At 41.7% G+C, this 21,343-nt stretch overlaps 1 protein-coding gene across 6 annotated transcripts in view; it reads right to left on the reverse strand.

Moving 5' to 3' along the window:
* CACNA1C (calcium voltage-gated channel subunit alpha1 C) overlaps window positions 1–21,343 on the reverse strand; it is a 498,678-nt gene that overhangs the window by 91,878 nt on the left and 385,457 nt on the right. For all 6 annotated transcript variants that reach the window (XM_042795184.1, XM_032986290.2, XM_032986289.2 and 3 more), the window contains 8 exons: window positions 20,552–20,777; window positions 14,405–14,612; window positions 13,475–13,595; window positions 11,409–11,523; window positions 10,174–10,294; window positions 9,977–10,046; window positions 3,443–3,575; window positions 1,560–1,689 (listed from right to left, as the gene is read on the reverse strand). In XM_042795184.1, coding sequence (XP_042651118.1) covers window positions 1,560–1,689; window positions 3,443–3,575; window positions 9,977–10,046; window positions 10,174–10,294; window positions 11,409–11,523; window positions 13,475–13,595; window positions 14,405–14,612; window positions 20,552–20,777 — 1,124 coding nt within the window. The remainder of the gene's footprint in view (window positions 1–1,559; window positions 1,690–3,442; window positions 3,576–9,976; window positions 10,047–10,173; window positions 10,295–11,408; window positions 11,524–13,474; window positions 13,596–14,404; window positions 14,613–20,551; window positions 20,778–21,343) is intronic.

The raw sequence follows: 21,343 nt of genomic DNA on the forward strand, positions 1-21,343 counted from the left end.
TGCTCTGGGACAGTTTGTCTCAACAGCAGCACTAGTCTGCATGAGTCCTTGTGCACAGGTTAATGCTTGGTTATGTTGTCCCACAGTGAAGGTAGAGGCAGCTAGTTTACTTTTAGCTTGCTTGCTGGCTTTCCCTCCCAGGCCTCTGTGTGGGCACAGGGCAGAACACAGTCTTGCTGTTCTACTATCAGAGCGTAAAGGCAGACCACATTTGCAACCCAAACACCTGTCAGTGTTCCCTTGTATAGTACATTTTAAACATCTGTTACCTGCAAAAATTAAACACAGATTTTCATGCAACATCAGTGGCTTCAAATACACAGAACAACAAGCTCCAAACCTTCAGCTCTTTTATCCAGGACAATCAGTGTTGACTACTTTTTTTTTTTCACTTAAATCTCTCTGCTACAGATTCTGAAGCAGCTTCTGTGGCATGTGAGAAGCCCATATGCCAGCTGACATCATGCTGCAGCACTAATACATATTGACATACATTTATTCCTGTATGGTGGGCACACTCAGCTGTGCACAAGTGGGTCATTGGTAGCACAGGTTTGACTATTATTTAGTACCCTCCTTCAGGACAAAATGCAAAGCAGCTCTGAGATAAACTCATGAATAAACCTCCATTAACACCTCTGCATGCACATACGTGTTTAAATGCATGCTTAGGTCAGGATATTTCAGGGAGGTAGAACACTGAGTGTTAAATTAAGGTTTTATTATTAAACAACAAAAAATATTGTGCCACGCCTAGCAAACTCTTCCAGAATAAAGGCACCAAAATGCCACTGCAGGCAGCAGAGATCAGAAGTCTCACACGTGACTGCTGACTCTTTTGATTTCTGTAATGACCCCAAATTAATGAAAACAACCACTGACACATTTAAGGGAGAACTGAATGTTTATAAAGGGTAAAAATAACGGTCAGGAGAGAAGGTGAGGATGTATCTCTGTGCTGAATGCCTTCCTCTCCTTCCCCTAGGCTGGTGAGGAGCACAGCATATTTTCTGAGGATTATCTCAAATTTAATGATAGCTTTGCAGCTTGTGTTCAAATAGTCCGATTATAATCTTGATGACACCAATTTTCCCCAGAGTGACTGCATCAAACTCAAGAATGTTACTCCTGATTTACACCAGTGTGAACAAAGTGAAAATCAGGCCCTGGACTTTTCAGTTCAAAAGAAAGCATGTGGCAGGAAAGCAAATGTTCCAAAGGGAACCTGCAAATCCCCCAAATTAGAGTTGTCTGTATCCAAATCAATGTTTCTACAGCCCATTTCTAATGCCTTAAGCCCAGGGAACAATAATTCTGCTTCAGTCTCCTATCCTTCCTTCCCCGACACATGCTTCTGAAATGAATGAGAGGCCAAATTCTGCACTGACTCGTGTTCCCTGCAAAACCCAATGATTCCACACGCAGCCTACAAAAGGCACAAATCAGTGAGGAGAGTCACTCCCAAAACTTCTGATGCATTCTATTTCCTGGCTTCAACTCACAATCTGCTTGTGCCACACTTTAAATACACAGCGAGGGAAGGAGGATGGGAAGCATACTTGGTTCCTAAAGGAGAGGTGTCGGACGGGATCCTCAGCTGCCAGGGAGATGCTGCTGAGCAAGATGAAAAATAGGATCAGGTTGGTGAAAATGTTATCATTAACGATTCGATGGCAGTGGACACGAAACCTGCAAGAGAGAGGAGAGGCACAACTTTATCTCTCAGAGAACAGCAAGATGTGGGAAACATTCCCCCCTCCTCTTTCGCCATCAGGGCTGGCCCCGGAGGATTGCTCTGCAGAGCAGCTTCCCTCTGCCCCAGCGGCAGGGAGAACGGGGGGGCCCAGGCAGCCGTGCTTGGCCCCCCTGGGTGCTGGGCAGCCTTGGCTCTCCACGTCACTCAGCGCTGCACATGGAGTGATCGACTGCCCGCAGGCCTCGCGCTCGGTGTGTCTGAATGGAGAACAGTCACACCCTCCTGACAGAGCCTTTTGTGATTTAGATGCGGTCTGAAACCTGCCAACCCAAAATTATATAATTTGCTTTCATTCACAGAACCATTCCCCATTCATTTACAGGGAAAGCAGCAGAAATGAGCTTTGGAGTGGCCACTGGCTATCTGAGCTGGGGCTGGAGTGTCACTGAGCAGGAGCAATGGGGGATCTACCTTGCTAACAAGACACAGACGTGGCCAGATGGATATAGGGCAGGCTGGCATTTGCAAAGGGCTTCTGGGAGGACATCATGCCATGCAAGGTGTCTGCTAAACATCAGCCCAATACAAAGTGCTTGGTGCTCTTAGTGGGAAACTAGCAGGTAAAGTAGTAGCAGCCTCCCATCAACGAGTAGCATGCTTACTGAAGACCATTACAGCACCTTCCATACATTGGTATCAGGATACGAGGAGTTAAAACTCATAACAGTCCTATGCATAATTCTAGAGGCACTTCATTAATCTATTTAGCTCTACTTTTGGCTGTTAAGCCTCCAAGCCCCTATTATAGCAATTTTACAGATGATTGCAGAGGTTAATTTACTTCTTCAACAAGCAACAGTGGGTGGGTGGCAAAGCTGGCATTAGAGTCCATGAGTCCCAATCATCATCAGTCCCTCCCTGTTGCACATACCCAAGGAGGAGTGACACAAGCCCTGCTGTGGAAAGACTGGCTCTGAATTCAGCTGTGCTTTTACAGCCCTGCCTTACTCTGGGGCTGTGTTTGGAGGCCAAGTCCCCAAGGAAGACGTTGGGATACGTGGTACTGCACAGACCACTGGGCAGTGAGCTCATTTCTGCACCCTTGGAAAGATATATTCCCTTGTATCATAGCTCAGCCCTCCACTCACAGCACTGGTCTCACACATCTATGTTGGAAAGGTAGGTGGGGCAACATGAAGCCACATAGCAGGAGCCCAAGGGAAGAGCATAAGAGAAGAATTATTCTCCTCAGCCTCCCCTCAGAGCTATGGACTCTCATCCTCCTCATCCCTTTTCTTTTATGCTCATTCTTGATGTGTAGGAATGAGCAGAGACACATGAACTCCCTACTGGGAGTGGATTTTGACCAGCCATTAGGACATCAAGCTCCTACCTCATGCCTGACTGATTGCATGATGGCTTGCTTGCAATTTGGACCTGAATACATTGGGGAATTCCAATTACTGACTTGTCTCCAAGTCCCTTATTTCTGAAGCTTTTATGATTTATGTCTTCAATCAGCCTAGCAGGTGGCATGAACTCCCACTGAATGTTATCAGGGGTCTCCCTGTAGTTGTGCTTTCACGAGGATTTCATGCCAGGGCCTTTAAAGTAGAGACTGGGCAAAGGAGGTCTCTGGTATGAACTGCTGGAAGGGAGCTCTACACCACACAACCTCTAGGGCCCAGTGTGAAAGGGGTACCTGCTCTCCGCTTGCTTGTTCCAGCTAAGCAGTCTCTTAAATACCTGTTGTTAGGACTGAAGATGAAAAAAGCACTGGCATCAGGCATGGGTACAGCCTTTTCCTTGAGGTGCAGCTCAGACATCGGTCGAGGCCGAGGGCCGACAGGCATCTCAGGTTCTTCCTCATCTTCCTCTGCTGCAAGAAGAATTTTTGTCTTTTAATGAAAAATACAACTCATTCTGGAGTACTGGGGCATTTATGTCTGTCATAACTGGAGCTTAAAACTAAGAATTATTGAAATAGGATGATGAAATATTGAAGTTCCTTGTCTACTTCCTTTCTCCAAGGCAGCATCCTCTGCCCAGTGCTTGCCCTGGTAGACATTGATCTAGTCTCTCTGTAAAGCCATTTGTGCTGGTAAACCCATAATCCTCACAAGTCTCCTCAGATGCTTCACTGTCCTTTTTGCTAAAAAAGCTTCTTCCAATGACTGATTCGATTTTTTTTTTATGTGGTCTAAACCCATTATCTGTTCTGTTATTTTCCACAGACATAGAAAATAAAGAATTCCCTTCCTCTTGCAGAAGGCTTATATACTTGAGGACCATCATTATGACACTATGAGGATTTCTGGTTCCAAGAGCAAAACACTAACAGTCATTCCTGAGCGGTGTGTTCCTTAGGTCTCTGGTCATTCATGCTACTTTCCTCCAGATCATCTGCAGGATTAAGCTGTAGCTGAGGTTTTACTGGTGCAGAAGAGAGCTGGATTACTTCTTATATCGTATAATACTATCTTCCTGATTAAATGGCCTTCATGGGCACTTCTTTTCATTACACTCTGGCATTAATTTGCCATCAGTTTCTGATTTGCACAAAGCACAGATTATTATTGCCTAGCCTGTCACTTCCCCCTCCACATTTGTGCTGCCAACTATTCCCAAGAGTGGCACTTCGAACTCATCCTTATTGAACTGCATCTTATTTTCTTCAGACCATTCCTCCAGTTTATCAAGATCTGTTTTTCTCCTCTTTGTACAGCTCTCCATGGAGCCACTGCCACATCTGGGATTGCATCTTGATGAGCGTGTGTATTCCCAGAAGCAAACTTGGAGCATAGGCGCTTTGACTTACATCAATCAGAAATTTTTAAAATTGTTCCCTTACATAATTCAGTGAGGGGAAGATTGAAAAGGAGGGAACAAGGCTGAGACTCTCAAACCTGATGCCTATGGAGCAGATCTCCAGGCACTGTGAAGATCAGTGAGCACCCTCAAGGAAAAAAAATGCAGGGATGGGGGTTAAGTGGTATGTGAAAGTGAACCTTTCACCTTTGAGGGCTACTACAACCTGCTGAAGTCAGATGCTGTTTTGTAAATGACATGATAGGATTTTGCTATTTTAAAGATCCCAATCCTCTCAATTAATCAGCAAGACAAGAAAAAATATTTTAAGAAAGGAGCCTGACAGGTTATATGCAACTGATTCATCTTCCAGACAATGCAAATGAGGAAACTCTAGTTAAAAGGTTTATCTTGAGTTCATGAAGTGAGATAAATTCCAGGAAGAGCCTGTTCCTTTAGGGTCAGGTACTGTACTTGATCTGATAATGGACACATCAGAAAGAACAGATGAATCAGCACAGATCCTAATCTAGATGTCAGAGACAGGAGAAAAGTGGCCTTTTCAATGCATGACATTATTACATGCAAATAGGATTCTTTCTTCACACTTCCAGTAGCAAGAGTTCAACTCAAATTCACTTGATAGATCTTTGCATAAATGTTTGAGCTGGTACATAGGGCTTGTACTTTTTAAGCCAGTCTATTTTTCAACAGTTCAAATATATGTTGTAATATACTTTATAATACTCTTTCTACAGGCTTTATTAGTTAAACAAACATTCTTTCAGAAGCACTTTCGTGCATAGTACTTGTAAAATTGGTGTTAATGTTTATGTTTATATAATATTACAATACTTTGCACTTGCACCTTTTGTCTACAGGTTTCAGAGTGGGCTGACAATGAGTGAGGTAAGCAAATTCTTTTTCTTCTTTAACAGTCCAGAATACTGATGCTCATGGTCATGTGGGATATTTGAGACTCTTACTTAAAAAGAGTAGCATTCTGAGTCCCTGATCTGTGCCTTCACTATTAGATCATTCTTTTTGTTTTACTCAGAGGAATGCTTAAAAGAACACTTTAAATGGGTATGGAACAACAGCTCAGGAAAATGGACTCTTAGCAGAAAGATCAGCCCCATGAAGACTATAAAGAACATCGTTCCTCTCCTCTTTTTCTTGTGTCTGCTATGCAGCAAGAAATATATTAATGATTCTGGCAACCACATACCTTCAGACTGGAAAACATGTTCAGTTCCTCAGACATGGATAAAGACTATGTTTTAAATATTTTTCATTTATAGTAGGGTCTAGGGCACAGAAGAAAGGAAACACTGAGGCCCAAATACACAAGGAATAACATGATTACAGCCTCAGCTCAGGTCACTACCTGAGCTATTTACCTGCTTACAGAAACAGTATGTTGCACAGTTGCCAGCATTCACAGAAGCGAAGGTCAATATGGTATTCACAGATGGGCTGGGCAGCACATAGGCTGCAGTCCAACACCTGTTCTTTGTTTTCTATACCTAAGGTATATTTGGGTTTAAAAAGTGACCCTTCTAGTCAATCTTGCCACAAAATCATAAAGAAACATGACTCAGAGCTGCCAAGTTCAGATCTAGGTTTCAACTGTACTAAAGTTCAAGGAAATTAAAATCTGGGACTGTCATCTTGAATTATGCTTCATTAGAATGGTGATGTCCTTTGGTTGTGAATCCATAAGCACACACAGGATACAGTGCAGCATCAGTGAGAAATTCAATGATGACGATTATGGTTTTTTAGTGTACAAAGACCAGAACTCCTGTGTAAGGACATTGCTTTGCTTCAAGATCCCATGAATCATCCCAAGCTTTTACCATCATCTGATGTTCTGAATTCTTTCTCTGTTTCTGTACTAGACTGCAAGACTAGCTCCCTGTCTTCCTATAATAAACATATCATCATAATAATCCTTCTAGTGTACACAAATCTCTGGAATAACTAGTCTCTCTTTCCAACAAAGAGGACCTGATGAGCTGCAAGTACAGAGTATTCTGGGGGATAAGAGGAACACTGTGTAGCAAATGGAGTCAGAAGAGGTTATTGAGAAAACTGATTGAGGCAGCAGAAACAAATAGGAGATTGTGCAAGATAGGTTGAAAGAATAAAGGGAAAACAAATGAAGAGACCCTTTAAAATTGTTTCTGAACACTGGGTTAGGGTGAAGGATATTTTCAGAGGATGGAATGGTATACAGCCATGGAAAGGTAACAGGCAATAACAGTTTAAATCATAAACAGAAAATAGGTAGAACTAGCTGACTGCATCTAAGAAGCAACAGGATGCTTCACTCAAATCACAGCTGAAACGGATCCACATGCCAGTAGGAGAGAAAAGGTGTGTTCCCAGATGGGCCATATATGGGTGCACAGCATCTCCTGTACTGCAGCTGGATCGATCAGCAATCAGCCGAAGGATTCTGGACTGGTCAGATGGTCACAAGGGAACTGGACAGGGGTACATGTGAGGATTGGGAAATTCTTGCTTGTTAATTCTGGGAAAAGCCTTGGAGCCTTATTCCCCATAACTGACTCCACAAGGCAGATGTGACATGCTGCATCAGCTCTGAGAAGGCCTTGGTGTTTCTGAGCTTTATACAGCAGAAGGGAATAGATGACTATGGTAAATCTGATCTAACAAGGGATTTACAAAGCCTTATGGTTGACTTCCATGAACTCTGAAAGAAGTGGTCAGGTAATTTTGTGAGCTGTTAATGATCAACTTCACTCTTCACAAAGAACTGATAAACAATTCAGGAAATAGGCCTGTTTAGAAGTGTCATCATACAGTGGCAAGTAACCAAGATACTGTCCATTTGTATTTATAATAGGAGACTGAAGAAAGCCTGATCCTCCATTCAAATTTTAGGTTTTGTTCAAACCTATGCCAAGCCAGGGATTGGCACCCCAAGCCAGGAGTTAAAAGTGTTTTTGCTTAATTTTCTGCACTCTGATCCTATGCTCAACTGCATGTAAAGTGTCCATGACACAAATTTTAGATGCAGTTTTTGTCATATAGTTCACACTCTGGACTATTTCTAAGCTATCCATAGAAGGTAATTAAAAAAAATTCTATTATCGGTAGGCTTAAGTTTGATATACGGGTGACTGTAACTTCACTTGAAAAAAAATGTAATGGTCTGCAAATCCAAGCTAGCTGAGAAACAGAAAAAGAAGTGTAGCAAGCTGTTTTAATTTGTGCTTCTAACTAAAGACTCCCACAAACCCCTTAGCAACTGGGGATGTGTGTCCAGTAAGTGCCTGGGCTTATAGAGGTGATGGGAAGATTAAAGCCAGAGTGATCTGCCCCAGCCAATGTTAAAACAGTATTGCATGGTGTTGGAACCACACTCTATTCCTGATAAATGGGCTATAAATATGGATGAATACAAGTATAGCGAATGTGGGGATTTTTGTACTGAAAATCAAATGCAATCAACAGCTTTCCTTTTTGCTTGTTTGAAATCCTTGGCCATCTATTTAAAATAAACTATTGTGCCTTTTTTTACCTTTTCATATCAACCTATTATCAGACATTTATTAGGAATCACAGAATAGAAGAGAATGTGTTTTATTACCTATTACAGTCTGTTACATAATCATAGAAACACAGAAAAGCAGAGCAGGGAAAGATCACAAAAGGCCCTCTGCTAAGCCAGATCAGCTTCTAATTATTATATCTAAACCTTTTCTGGCAGATATTTTTCTGACCTGTTCTTAACAACATTCAGTGATGCTGGGCTTCCACAACCACCTTCACAATCTTTTCTAGCCTCACCATTAGAAAATTCTCCCCTGGTGTGAAGCTTAAATCTGTTACTTCTTTATAATGGAGATAATTCCCCTTCTACCTATAACAGGCTTTTATGCATTTGAAGATGTTTCTCCTGCCTTTCTTTGCTCAAACAATCACAATTCTTTCAATCTACTAGTCTTGTTTTCACCATGCTCCTCACTTCTCCCAATTTAGACCCATTTCTCCTAAGTAGAGCACCCAAAATGAGATACGATATCCCAGCTGAGATCTTATCAATGGTGAACAGAATAAAACAAATGCTTTGCTCTGGTTAGCTTTCACTGGCCAGTTAGAAGAAACCCATAACTAGACTGAAGGGTTATTATTTCACTATTTCTAAATCTCACTACTTGCTTGCCTTTTGAAAGACAGCAAAATATTGCTGGCACCTGTTGAGCTTGTGACCACAAGATTCAGATTCCTTTCTCAAGGACTGTTACCTAACTAGCTGCCACCTAGATCCTTTATTTGTGAGTTGTTTATGCCTGTCTATGTGTAGAGCTTGGCACTTTCCATTTTATTTAGACTATTTGTCCAGTTCCTCGAGAGCTCTTTGAATTCTAATGCTGTCCTCCAGCATGTTTTCTGTCTTTCCTAGCTTCATGTCATCTGCAAATTTAATAAGCATATTTCCTCTTCCTTCATTCAGGTCATTAACAATGAACTGAACTGGAGACAGGCCCTTGGGTTGTAGAGCCTCACTTGGGCCATCACTGCTCTCCACGTAAACAGTGACCAATTTCTCTCCCAATCATCTAGGCCATGTTTTTCTAGCCACTTTATGAGAATATTATAAGAGACAGTCAGAAGCACTAGCAAAGCTAATGAATATGACATCTACATCTTTTCTCCTGTCTACAAGTCTTGTCAGCCCATTTCAGAAGAAAATAAGGGTGGTTTGACGTGATTTGTTCTTGGCAAATCTGTGTTGGCTGCTAGTCATCTCCTTATCTTGTAGTCATATAGTTTGTTTAATCATTTGTTCCAGCACTTTTCCAAGAATGGAAGTTTAACTGACTAGCTTACAATTTTTATGCTCCGACCCCACCCCCCATTCAGGATCTCTTGAAGAAAAACTGCTTGAAGTTCTGAGATTTCTTCAACTAACCTTTTAAGTATCTGAGAATGAAGTTAATTAGGTCCAACTGACTTGAAAACTAGCCTAACGAATGCTCTAGCTTGGCTTTTTTCCAATTCTTATACATTTAGAATTATGTTAAAGTCACACTGTCTTTTTTGATTAGGAAACAAAGTGCAAAAAGGCATTCGGCACTTTGCCTTTCATGAGTACTTCTTGTGAGTCTACCCTGACCACTGAGTACTGAAAAAAGTAGACTGAAAACAAAGTTGTATGTCTATTTTCATATACAGAGATTGGTACATGATTTGGTTTGGTTCTCTGTAAGGCTCTGTATTTTCAAATACAGCAAACCAAATCAAATATGACTAATTTGCAGTATAGGGACTGCAAAGGACCAAGTCCACACCTGTGCAAACCCAGGCAAGCACATCATCCTGTCCCGTCATGAAAACATTACATGTTCAGCATACCTGCTACCACAATTTGGCTTTATGTGCATTAGCAATTGGAGCTTCTCTTTGTTGAATCAGGGATAAGAGGAAGAAGATATATACCTGGTGCTTCTGTTGTGGGATAAGGGCTCTTTTCTTCATTTTCATTGGGCTGATAATCATCCACATTGATCTGACAGAAATGGAAGGAGAAGGAGAAAAGCTTTTATCAGACAAGGCAGAGGGTTTTCATTCCCTCAGAAACACACAATCTGTTCATGCCATCACTGCAGAGAGTGCTGGCTGGCAGCAGACCTTACCTTGGTAGCAGGCGGGGACTCTCCATCAGCAGTGATTGATTTTAGCTCAATTTTCTCCTCCTTTGTCTCCTCCTCCACAGCTGCTTTTTCTATCTCCTGTTTCTTTTCAGGACTAGCAGTCCTAGCAATTTCACAAAATAAAAAGCAAAGAGTTACAAAGGTGAAAAGCTGTTTCCCTTTCAGGAACTTCATGTAGTACAGCACACACCAGGAGAACAACCAGCTGGCTGTCACCTCCATTCTGAGTCCAGCTTACATACCAGCGGCTCCACCTTGTCCTCATCTGCAGGCAAAGGCAGAGATTCTGCTCCAGTTCTATATAGCATCTTTTTATTTTATAGCTTTCTCAATGGCATTGTACGTGTGTTTGTGTGAGTGTGCATGAACATGTGAGGAAAGCATATGCCTGTGTGTTTGTGCACTCGCGTATTCTACATCTGTCAGTAGAGATTTCTTTGTTCACCCAATGAAGAAGGCATGAATCATTTTCAATCCATATCTTGTGGACTTCCACTAGGTTGCCTACAAAGTTTTGCCCCTCATGGCACTCCCAGAGACAGGGAAGCCTGCTGACTAGCATGCAGGATAAAGCAGAAAGATCTGCACAAGAGATCCCCCTCCAAGCAGCCTGGAAGACAGTGAATAGAAATAACCAGTAAGGAGAGGCTTCCCTGCTGTTGGCAGCTGGGAACAACAGAGAAGCTCTACACCCAGCTCGTGCCTCCTAACAGTCTGCAGAAACACTAAAAAAACTGGCAAGAGAAGAACAGCATGTGGCATCAAAAGACAAGGGACCTGCTGAATCTTGTGGTGGGAACAACAGTGTGAAAATAAGCCTTGTGGTCCAAAGCAATCAGAAGGTAATAGGGAGATTCAAATGGGATTGTAACATTAACACCATTTCACACTCATTCTCTGCTGATGCCCTGAAAGCTCATCAGTCACCTGGACTTCCTCTGCTCACATCATTGCAACCGTGGGGACTCACAGCTCATGATACCTTCTTCTCCTTTAGTTTGAATTCTTTTACATAAAAATTTATATATACGTAATTCCATATAAAATTATGTTAATCACATATATCTAAAATCTATACACAGCCACAGAGAAGTTATATATATCTATTACATATACACACATGCTTACTTGCATACATATATGTGCATACTGTGTGTACTTATACTCACAGGAATTAATGTCTATGACTGTAGATAGGTGTATGCAAATGAATTTACCTAGCTAGCTTTTTCCTTTCTTTTTCCTCTTCCTCCTCTTTCTGTGCAGATGTTAAACTCTCAGCATCAGCAAGGTTGTCCACAGCAATGGCCAAAAATACATTCAGCAGGATATCTGTTTGTGTGCTACTTAAAGAAAATGGGCTTTGAAAACTGCAGAACAACATTATACCAACGGTTTCTTAATTGAAAATTTTTAGCAACCTGTAATCAGATCTCTTGGATTTTCCAAACTTCCATTTCACACAAATGTTCAGGATGTGCACATCCAGCATGCACAGAATTACACCTTCCATCCAAATGGCTAACACACTGTGTGGGGTTTCCAAAATTTCACAACAGAATGACTGAATCAAAGCATTTAAGTCCAGGCTTACATTTTAGTTTCCAATTTCCCAAAAGAGTCTTGCTTTGTGCAACACTCAAGATAAGGGGAGCACTGAATGCTTTGCATCTTTGACAGCTTAGGCCACTTTTATTAGAGCACTCTTATATTCAAGGGTCTCATACCGTAAGACACCTGGGCTTTTTCCATATTTGGCTTATGTACTTGAGCTGAACAACCTCATTAAAGGTATTCCCACAGACATGAGTGGATTTTATGGACAGCAAGCATAGCACTCTCATTGGCATTTCTGAGGAAACCAAAACGAAATTAATTTAGTCAGGGCATTGTAGGGTTGAGCTGACAACTTTGCCATCTCCTCGCAGAGAGTCTATGCATGGCCAGTCATGCTCATGTAGCTGAAGGGCAAGGAATCACAACTGTTTTCTTGTCCTGACAGTCAGTGTTCGGATCTCGTGTTATAATTGTGAACACCAGCTTCTTTTACAAATTTCTTGAGAGTGGGTCTTAACACACCATGATAACTTTTAAGTAAACCCCAGTTCAAGGCTCAGTCTGGAAATACATCCACCCGTGTCCCTGGGCTCCAAGGTCTAATGGCTCCAAATTCAGCCAGCATGTAGAGCTGGCTCACATTTTCCTCTGCAGTTCACAAGGAGATCCAAATTGTAGTTTTTTTAAGCTGTCAGGCAGACTACCTACCTCGACCTTCAGATAAGTGGAATTGCACCATCTCACTTTGAAGAGAGGGCATGCAGGTCAACTGAAATGTCAAATAACAGGGTTTGAGAGATCTGAATTATGAGGAAAGGCCAGAAGAGCTGGGCTGACACTACAAGGTGGCTTTAGAGAAGAATCAGTATGGAAAGAAGTGTCACCTCTGACACAGGAGGCCCATTTATTAGGGAAGCAGAAACTAAACATGAACAAAATTGGAGCAAACTGAGATATGGAACAGAACCATAGCTCTACGTTATATGCAAATTCCTGTGAAAAGACACTCACAGGCCAATCTTGCAATGTGCTTTGTACCTCCTGGGATATATACAGTGCCCTCACTTCACCTTGAAGCCAGAGAGAACTGAAGTTACTTAACACTAGCGTAGGCTGGAAGATAACAGAGCACACGATCTTCTGTTTGAAGAACACACAGATTGCAGTAACTGAAATGAAACATGGCTCCTGTTAGTTTATACATGAATTAATATATGATCTCATATAAATCAATTATGTCAAACATATGTTACTCCTATTACAGCATTTGTATATAGCATATTGTAGATTATACATATTTTTATTCCACATAAGGCTTGGATGAAAGCACACGGAATATATTACTGAAAAGGCACTTAAAGCAAAAATATGCAGTAAGTACAGTAGGCACACACAGAGATTAGTTTCTCGAGAAGGCAGGAAAAAAAAAACCTATGAGATAATTAAGAGGAATGAAAAATAAAAACACTAAACATGTAAAGATACTAAATAAAAGCTAGCATGTGGAACTGGCACATAGCCGGCTCTTACAAATGTTTATATGCCTTAGCACTAGCTAAAATTAAACAAACTTGTTTAACTTTTGGCAGTGCAAAGCCAAAATTCAGACCTAGGGAAAAGGTAAAAATGTAAGGTATGAAATTAATTATTTTCTGACATAACAAAGTAGTAAAGGGTAGCTTTAAATTCAGCCCCACTTGGAGAAAAGAGTAGCATCAAAGGATACAGTTTCCACAGATGAAGAGGATGATGAAGTAAATACAGACCAACATTCCTGGAAAAGAGGGGCCTCCATAAGCCATGATCCCATCATACATCACCGAATTCCAGTCCTCCCCAGTCAGGATCTAAATGACACATTCCCACCAATAAGGGATACAGTGTTAGACCACACAGATAATTTGAAAACCCCATTAACACAAAGATAACTAACATCCCAGAGAATAGCCCCTTCCCCCGGATGGTTGGAGACTTTGGCTGTGTCCATCTAGAAAATTAAAAAAAAACCACTAAACAGAACAAGGAGAATGCAAAGAGGGCCTGTGCTCAAAATACAAAAAAACCCCAGGTGTCCCCTTCAAGATGATGGCTGATGCCAAACGGCTCTCCCAGACAACTCTATTCAAGTCTCCCCACCTCTCTTGGGCATTTCCCTCCCACATGTCTCTCGTTTCAGACAGGCTGCACAACCTACAGCACTGCAGACAGCCCTCAACACAGCCCTCCCTGCCACTTCCCTCCACCTTGCACATGAAGTCATGATCCTGATGCTCTTGGTTGACCGTTTCCAAAAATGTAGTCAGCTTAAAGGCCATTTGATTACTTCTGTGGTGCTGTGAGCAGATATTTGTTTCCCAGTACCGTGGGAAGGGGGAGAATAGCTGCAGGGTTGGGCTTTGGCATGCAAGTGTTGCCCTGGGACATGGCAATGGCCATTCTCTTGCCTTACCCTGCTGAGTCTTGGTGGCATTGCTACACACAGGGTCTTTAGCTTTGGTTCCCCACTTTGGGAGGGAATATGCCTGTGCTGGCACAGCCTGGCACCTTGCTCCTGTTAGCCTCATGTCCAGTCTCGGATCAGAGACAGGACCTGCTCTCTGTCTCACCCCATGTAAACACAATGTGTTGGCCCCATTGGGACCACCCTTGCCCCTACCTGAAACACGGTGAGGAGGGACTGAGGGAAGTTGTCGAATGTACTCCTCCTGGTCTGCATCTCATCAAAGTTAAACTTGCCTCCAAAGAGCTGCATCCCCAGGAGTGAGAAGATGATAATGAAAAGGAAGAGAAGCAGCAACAAGGAGGCAATGGAGCGGACTGAATTCAGGAGTGAAGCCACAAGGTTACTCAGGGAGTTCCAGTATCTACAAGAGAAAATAGAGGCAGTTAAAATTCCTTCAATCCAAGACAGGTGCTCATGGACTGCAAGGATATTGGTTCAGGCTGCCTTCTGCATATAACCAGGCATTTCCAAACACCCTGTTAAGCAATGAATCATTGATGTGCTTCCCTAAGATAATGAGACCTACTGCAGCTAATGAGTAATTTTACTACCACACATGTACATACACAATTCCCTCCACCCCCCACCCCATACACACACCCAGAAAATTATTGTAGCACTCTCCATCTAAGGCTCTGCAAATCTTATATCAATATACGGTGATTAGTTCTTGCTGCTTCAGTGAGTTACATTCTAACCAAGCTCATTACAACACTCACAGATGTTATGGCAGCCAGAATACCTCACTCCAGAGAATGGCCTGTAATAACTAACAAGAGCAGATGGGGAGACAGTTTGGATGCAAATACAAACTTGTTCAAAATCTGGTGTGTGTGAGTATGTGCTTGGGCTCACTCACAGATAGAGGTTGCTAAGCTTTCTAAGACTGAGCAGAATGAGAAAGATATTAAAGGTCTTTTTACATGGACCCTAGAAGAGGCTCCACATCTACCTCCATAAAGTCCAATTTCCTGCACTCATGGAAGGCCATACCCATCACTGCTTTTTTGGGTATCAAATCCACTATACTTCTTCAAACAGGCTGCAGAACATTTTGGAAGGGCTTCATTCAAGGGAGAGGATGGCTAAGATCTGTTCTCCCAGTGTATTCAGGCTTGTGCCCAGAGCAGGCTGATGTATGATGCAGAGAAAGGATCTTCTTGCCCTTGTTGACCCACCTGTGGTCCACCTTTGTGGACCACTGCTGCAGCAGGTCAGTCTGACTGCATTCTTTGCCAGCCTGCAGAGTAGCCATGTGTTGGAAAAATGCTTTAGAAAAAATGGCTGAAGAATCCACCACATAACCCATGAAACAACTTCCAGTTCAGTCTTGCATTTGCATCTGCTCAACCACTCCTAGTCTACTGCTTAGCTGGTCATGACTTCTTCTCTTTTATGCAGTTTTGAGTCTGACAGAGCTTTCAGAGTGGACTGAAGATTAGCTGTCATTTTACAATCACCTAATTTTGAATGCACATTACTAGCAAGCTTCAACATCTTTCACAGGTCAGCAAGCCAGTAATGCTTGCCTGCGATCAATAAGTCTTCCTCCTACCACCATCTCTTGTGGCCTACCACCATGCTCTGAGATTCTACCATGGCCAACATCCTCCACTCCCTTCTCCCAGAGCCCGTAACATTGAACCTTTCTTTCCTTAGAAGACTCTGAATTTCTAGCCATATTTTCCTTGGAGATAAAAGTTCCCCTTGGGAAGGACAGCAGACATGCTTGATCCTTCAATGTAGACGCTTTTTCTGAAGTTATTAGTGTAGTTATTAGAGTCAAAAGGTTCTTAAAATCCCAGTTAAATTAATATTTTTAAAGTGTCAGTGTAAAAAGAAGACTTTTCTTGTCCCATGCAAGACAAGAATGCTTGAGCAGCCCAAACACTTTGTGAAGGTTAGCGATCTGATCTGCAGAGGGACATCGCCATGTCCTCTGAAGTTCAGCAAATGGTTCATCTCCAAGGGCTGAGCTTCAAAGAGAACTGTGATGTTTTCCCTCCAGCCCAGCTTTAGCACTTCAGAGAAAACTAGAATGCTTTAAAGTTTAACTGCAATTAAAGAGATGAGCAACAAAACACTACAGAGCAAAGGTAAGAGCACGGAAGCTGTGGGCTCAGTGCCACCAAATATCCACATTGAATGTGCAATGTAACAGCTCGCTGTATTTGTGTTTATGCTTACGGCTCACATACTTTCACACCTTAGGAGGAAGGGAAAGTGACACAGGAAAAGGGAAAAATTAATTTCTGATGAAACTTGACTGACTTTAGCATCCTTAAACCAGAAATTGATGAGGTCCAAAATGTCTCTCCAAGTCCTCCAACGTCAGTCAGGACACACATTTTCTAGGTCCTTCTAGCAGTGCCCTTAAGCTGCATAGAGTAAAGCTATTACGCATCTGAATAGTCTCAGTGACTCACTTTAAGCTTAAAACACCTTGCTACCTCAGAGCGCAACTGAACAGACTTTTATCAGCTCTGCATTTCTTACAAATGGTTCAATACCTGAGATTCAGTTTCTTATGTACTTATCAAACTTAAAGCAATTAACTGAGATGACCTGGTGATAAGATTAGTGCTGCCTTATCTGTGTACTGAGTGCTGGCTAGAAATACAGCACCATTAGAAAAGTAAACAAACCAATCAGGAGAAAAAAGATGAGAAAAAGGAGAGGATAAGGAAGGCTTGACTTGACTATGATGTGAAAATAACAATTGTCTTATCTTAGTGCCCTAGAAGCCTGACCTGAGATTACCATCTGTCACATCAGGTGGCTGCAAAACTAACATGAACACCCTCTCAAAGTGAGATCTGGGGTTAACTCAATGGAACACAAGGCTTTTTAAAGTCAGAAATGGTTGAATCCCAGGTAGAGAAAAAGTCTCTCTACTTTGTCCTCTTTGGTTAATATACCTCAAAGAAAAAACAGTTACAATAAAACTCATGGCACTGCTGGATGGAATCGGAGGTTTTGGACCAGGCAGCATATAATGGCGAGTACAAGAGAAAGCATTGCTGCTGCCTTGGATTTAAAGGGAAATGAATCTCCCACTTGCAGATCTCAGACTCTTGAAGATGCCAGTGAATGAGGCACTGCAAAAGCCTAGTGAGTAGGATGTGATTGTGATCCCTGTTTCAAAATGGAGGACTGCTGCGAAGAAGTTAAATGATTTGTTCAACATTTTACACAAAAATCAATTGCAGATTGCAGAACTGGATTAAAACTTAATGTGTTCTTTTATCCCCTTCCCTCTCCTCTCCATTGTCTTCCAGTATGTCTTTATGATAATGGCAATCACAGATGCAGAGCTTAAAACAGTAGCAACAGCTGGCAGTCTCATTGTAGGAAAGCTTCCCACACTGTTCATCCAATATAAAACCACTTTGAAAGCAGGTACCAAAAAAAAGGTGCCCTGTCTCTCCTTCCTACAGTTAACAGTGACATATCTAGTGGCAGGATTAAGTATAAAATATCAAATTTCAGTATCCTGTTGCAAATAAATTATTTTTTAAGTATAAAGGACTAAATATCAGGATTTCTAAAGCAGTAAAGGACTATTTATAAGGAGAAAATAATTTGTCTTCTCATAGCAAAGGGAGATTTTCTGCACAGCCCTGTAAGAATTAGGGAGAATAAAACAAACAGATTTTATTGTCTGCTTGACTAATGTACAAGACTAAATGATTTTGAAGAGTATTTATAATTTTGGAAGAAATGTTTGCTTTTGAAATTCTAAATGTTTCTAAAATTATGCTTAGTTCATCTGATGGTGTCTTTATTTGCTTCTATTTTATCAGGGAGCTGTATTTGTGTTTTTCCTAGAAGTGTATCATCTTGATGCACCCAGAATTTGTTTGTGCTTGGTGTTTACCATGGAAAATCCATACAAATATATAAAGATTAGGCTACCTACTGATATACTCTCACCAGAGTAATTTTCCTGCTTTGTGCCTTTTTAGTGCCCTTGATTATCACTATTTCCATCTCTTGTATATCCCCATGTCACTGCTCATGAATATATACTTGACATAAAACATTACACTATCATCCCTGCTACCCTTCCCAGCTTTCTAGGATTGTATCTTTCTGTATTATCATTACACTCGGGTCATGTATTCCACTAGTATTGATAACATCATCAATAAATCATCATTGCATTTAGAGCTGAGTGAATAACAGAAAAATTTGTATGTTACTGGAGAACATCAGCAGTAGAAGTTTTGCTTTCATGCCAGAGTGTTCTCTCTTGCAGTAAGACATGAGTGGCCTAAAATACTGCTTTGGAGGCTTGGGCTAGGGCCTTCCACATGAGGGTGAACTTCATCCACAGAGGGGAAAATCATGAAGAAAATGATGAATAATTAAAAAACACAGATAAATCGGAGACTACTGCAACCTACTTATCAATATTTTAGGAACAGGAAAGAAGGCAAAATCCAGTTAATACATTATTCATTAGGAGTTATTCCTAAACTCTGTGCATTACACGTAGACCTGTGTACAAATTGCAGGAGACTTATTCCAGGTAACATTTGATTCCATGAAAAATTGTATTTTGATTCTTCTGGAGAATTAAGGTAAATATAACTAGTCCTACTGCTGGTTGGTTCCAACATTACATCCCTGCCAGAAGCTTTAGGAATATTTCAGTACTCCACTAGCCCAAGCTTCCTAAAGTATTAATGATATTCTCTCAGCATTTGCCTTTCTATTAGAGAATTCTCTTAGCTGGATTGTATATTTTGTGTAGGAGTGGAGAAATGTCTTGAAAAAACAATGACCTCTCCAGGATGCTATGTCGAAGCTTATGCTTTTATAGCTATTGGTATGTTGCCCTGGGTGTATCTGATTACCCAATGCCTGAAGCAGCTACTGGTTTCCTCAGAAACCAAGCCTGGGACTCAGTGATGATAGCTCTCAGACCCAAAGATCCAGGAAAAACAGTCATCAGACCAGAGATCCCCACTATTTCTGAAAGGACAAAGACACCTTTCTCGCTGGAAACTCTTGTTAGCAGAAACATTTTTCCCTCTTTTATGATCACAAGTTTAAACAGACTACCTTATTTTTTTTTTCTTTTTTTTAATAGTTGTAGACTTGCTTTGGCATCTCTCTCTGAGACTGTAAACCGGTTTTCTGTCTCTGCCATCTGACCCTGAAAACCATCCACCCTGCCAGAGAGTTGAGGCTCAGAAGCTTTAAGGGTAAATCTTGTACGATGCACAAGTCCAAGTGTGTTGTTTTTTCTGCCTCTCAGCTCTGCCATCTTGACTGACTTCCAGTTTTGGTCTTGTTTTTCTCATACGCTGTGTTTTTTATCTCAAATTTGTCAGAAATTTCCTTTGGGGGAGTTCATAGCAATTCTAGGGACATTTTAATAGCTGAGCTTGCAGAAAATGCACTCTGTCATAACCTCAGTTAATCTTTTTATAAGGTGCTGACTGGTACTCGCATGGGAAAAGGCAGACCCTGTGCTGCTTCAGGTGAACACTTGGGTAGATTTGTTCCAAGAGCTCCCATCTGGGTAAGTTGGGAACTGATCTCTCCTCTCCTACAACCTCCCCTCAAGCTGAAAAACTCCTGCCAAACCAAGCTGGTGTTTTGGAGGTATCTGACTGCAGGAAGCAGTGACCGTTTAATAGACAACACTGTGCCTTTATGCAGATGGAGAGGAGAAAGAAAGAAAAGGAAAAAGAAGGGAGACCGGAGTCTGGAAAAGTCCAGTTTCTTGATAAAGCTGCTGCATCATGATGGACTTCTCTAAAGAAGAAGGGCTGGCAACATCCTTTGCCTATAGCTGCTGGTGTTGACACTATCTCTCACTCAGGCCACCGTTGAGTCTACTGGAACTGGCATGGGCTCCTCAGTCAAATGTTGTTATGGGTCAAAGCAGTCTTTCAGGCTCCTGTCTCACAGTAAAGCACCAGGAAAGGTGACAAGGCTATCTGCTGTTTTGTTTTCACTTGGTCTTTTGTAAGGAACCATAAGAACCCAAGCTCAGCTCACATCATCCTTCCAGATTTCAGTTCAGCTATTTGCATGGTATCGAGTGTCTCCAGCCCCTGATTATGCAAGACTCCTCACCCATCCTTACAACTCACATCAGGGATATCCAGTCTGTACAGATCTTCCCATCCTGCCACAGACTTCAGAAGATGAGAACTGTCAACTTAGCACTCACTACCAAATTAGTGGCATAAAAAATGAAGAAACGGGGATGTGAGTGACTTGTACCTATATATGCTGTGCATTGAGCAGTAGCCCTCCTCCATTCCCAAAGAAGCACAAAAGTACCTTGTGATTTTAAATATTCTTAGGAGTCGAACACATCTCAACACTGAAATGCCCAGTGGTGACATGATCTTTGTCTCAACCAGAATTGTTTCCAGGATTCCTCCACACACAATGAAACAGTCAAAGCGGTTGAAGAGGGACACAAAATAGGCCTGGAGACCAAGGCTGTACATCTTCAGCAGCATCTCTGCCGTGAAAAGAGCTAGCAGCACCTTATTGGCAGTGTCTCATGAAAAACAAACAGAAAGAGATTAATTAAACTTAGTCAAAAGATCACCACAGCCAACCATCAGCCCTTGCCTATAAGAAACCACTTCTCAGATCAGTCTGAAAGGTTAACTTCATATAAGCTCGGGCCAAAGAATGAACTTCAAAAGTATGGGCATCTCATTCACATAAATGTTTTACAAAGATGCTCACAGTGATTCTTATGTATGGCACATACAGCTGCAATGTATTACACAACCACACAACCTCCGTGGCAGGGACATGCCTTCCTGTGCACAACCTCCCATCACACTTGTCATCTGCAGATGAGAGTGGGAATAGAAGAGCTGCTGTGCTACCTACTGTTGCTTAATTAAGCCTTTCAGCTGCTCTCACCTCCAGTGAGGATTCAACTGTTCTGCAGACAGAACAACTTTACAAATCACTCTTCCTCACCTCCCTGGTAACTAGAATTTATCATAAATACCATTTCAGGGAAAACCTTGGAGAACCTGTGGCTCCCAGTAACTATCCATAAATTGGAAATCCAGTCACTGCAAATATATATTTAGCATAATATTTAGT

The sequence above is a fragment of the Tyto alba genome, unplaced genomic scaffold, assembly GCF_018691265.1.
Source record: "Tyto alba isolate M040663 unplaced genomic scaffold, T.alba_DEE_v4.0 Super-Scaffold_21, whole genome shotgun sequence".
Classification (NCBI taxonomy): domain Eukaryota; kingdom Metazoa; phylum Chordata; class Aves; order Strigiformes; family Tytonidae; genus Tyto; species Tyto alba.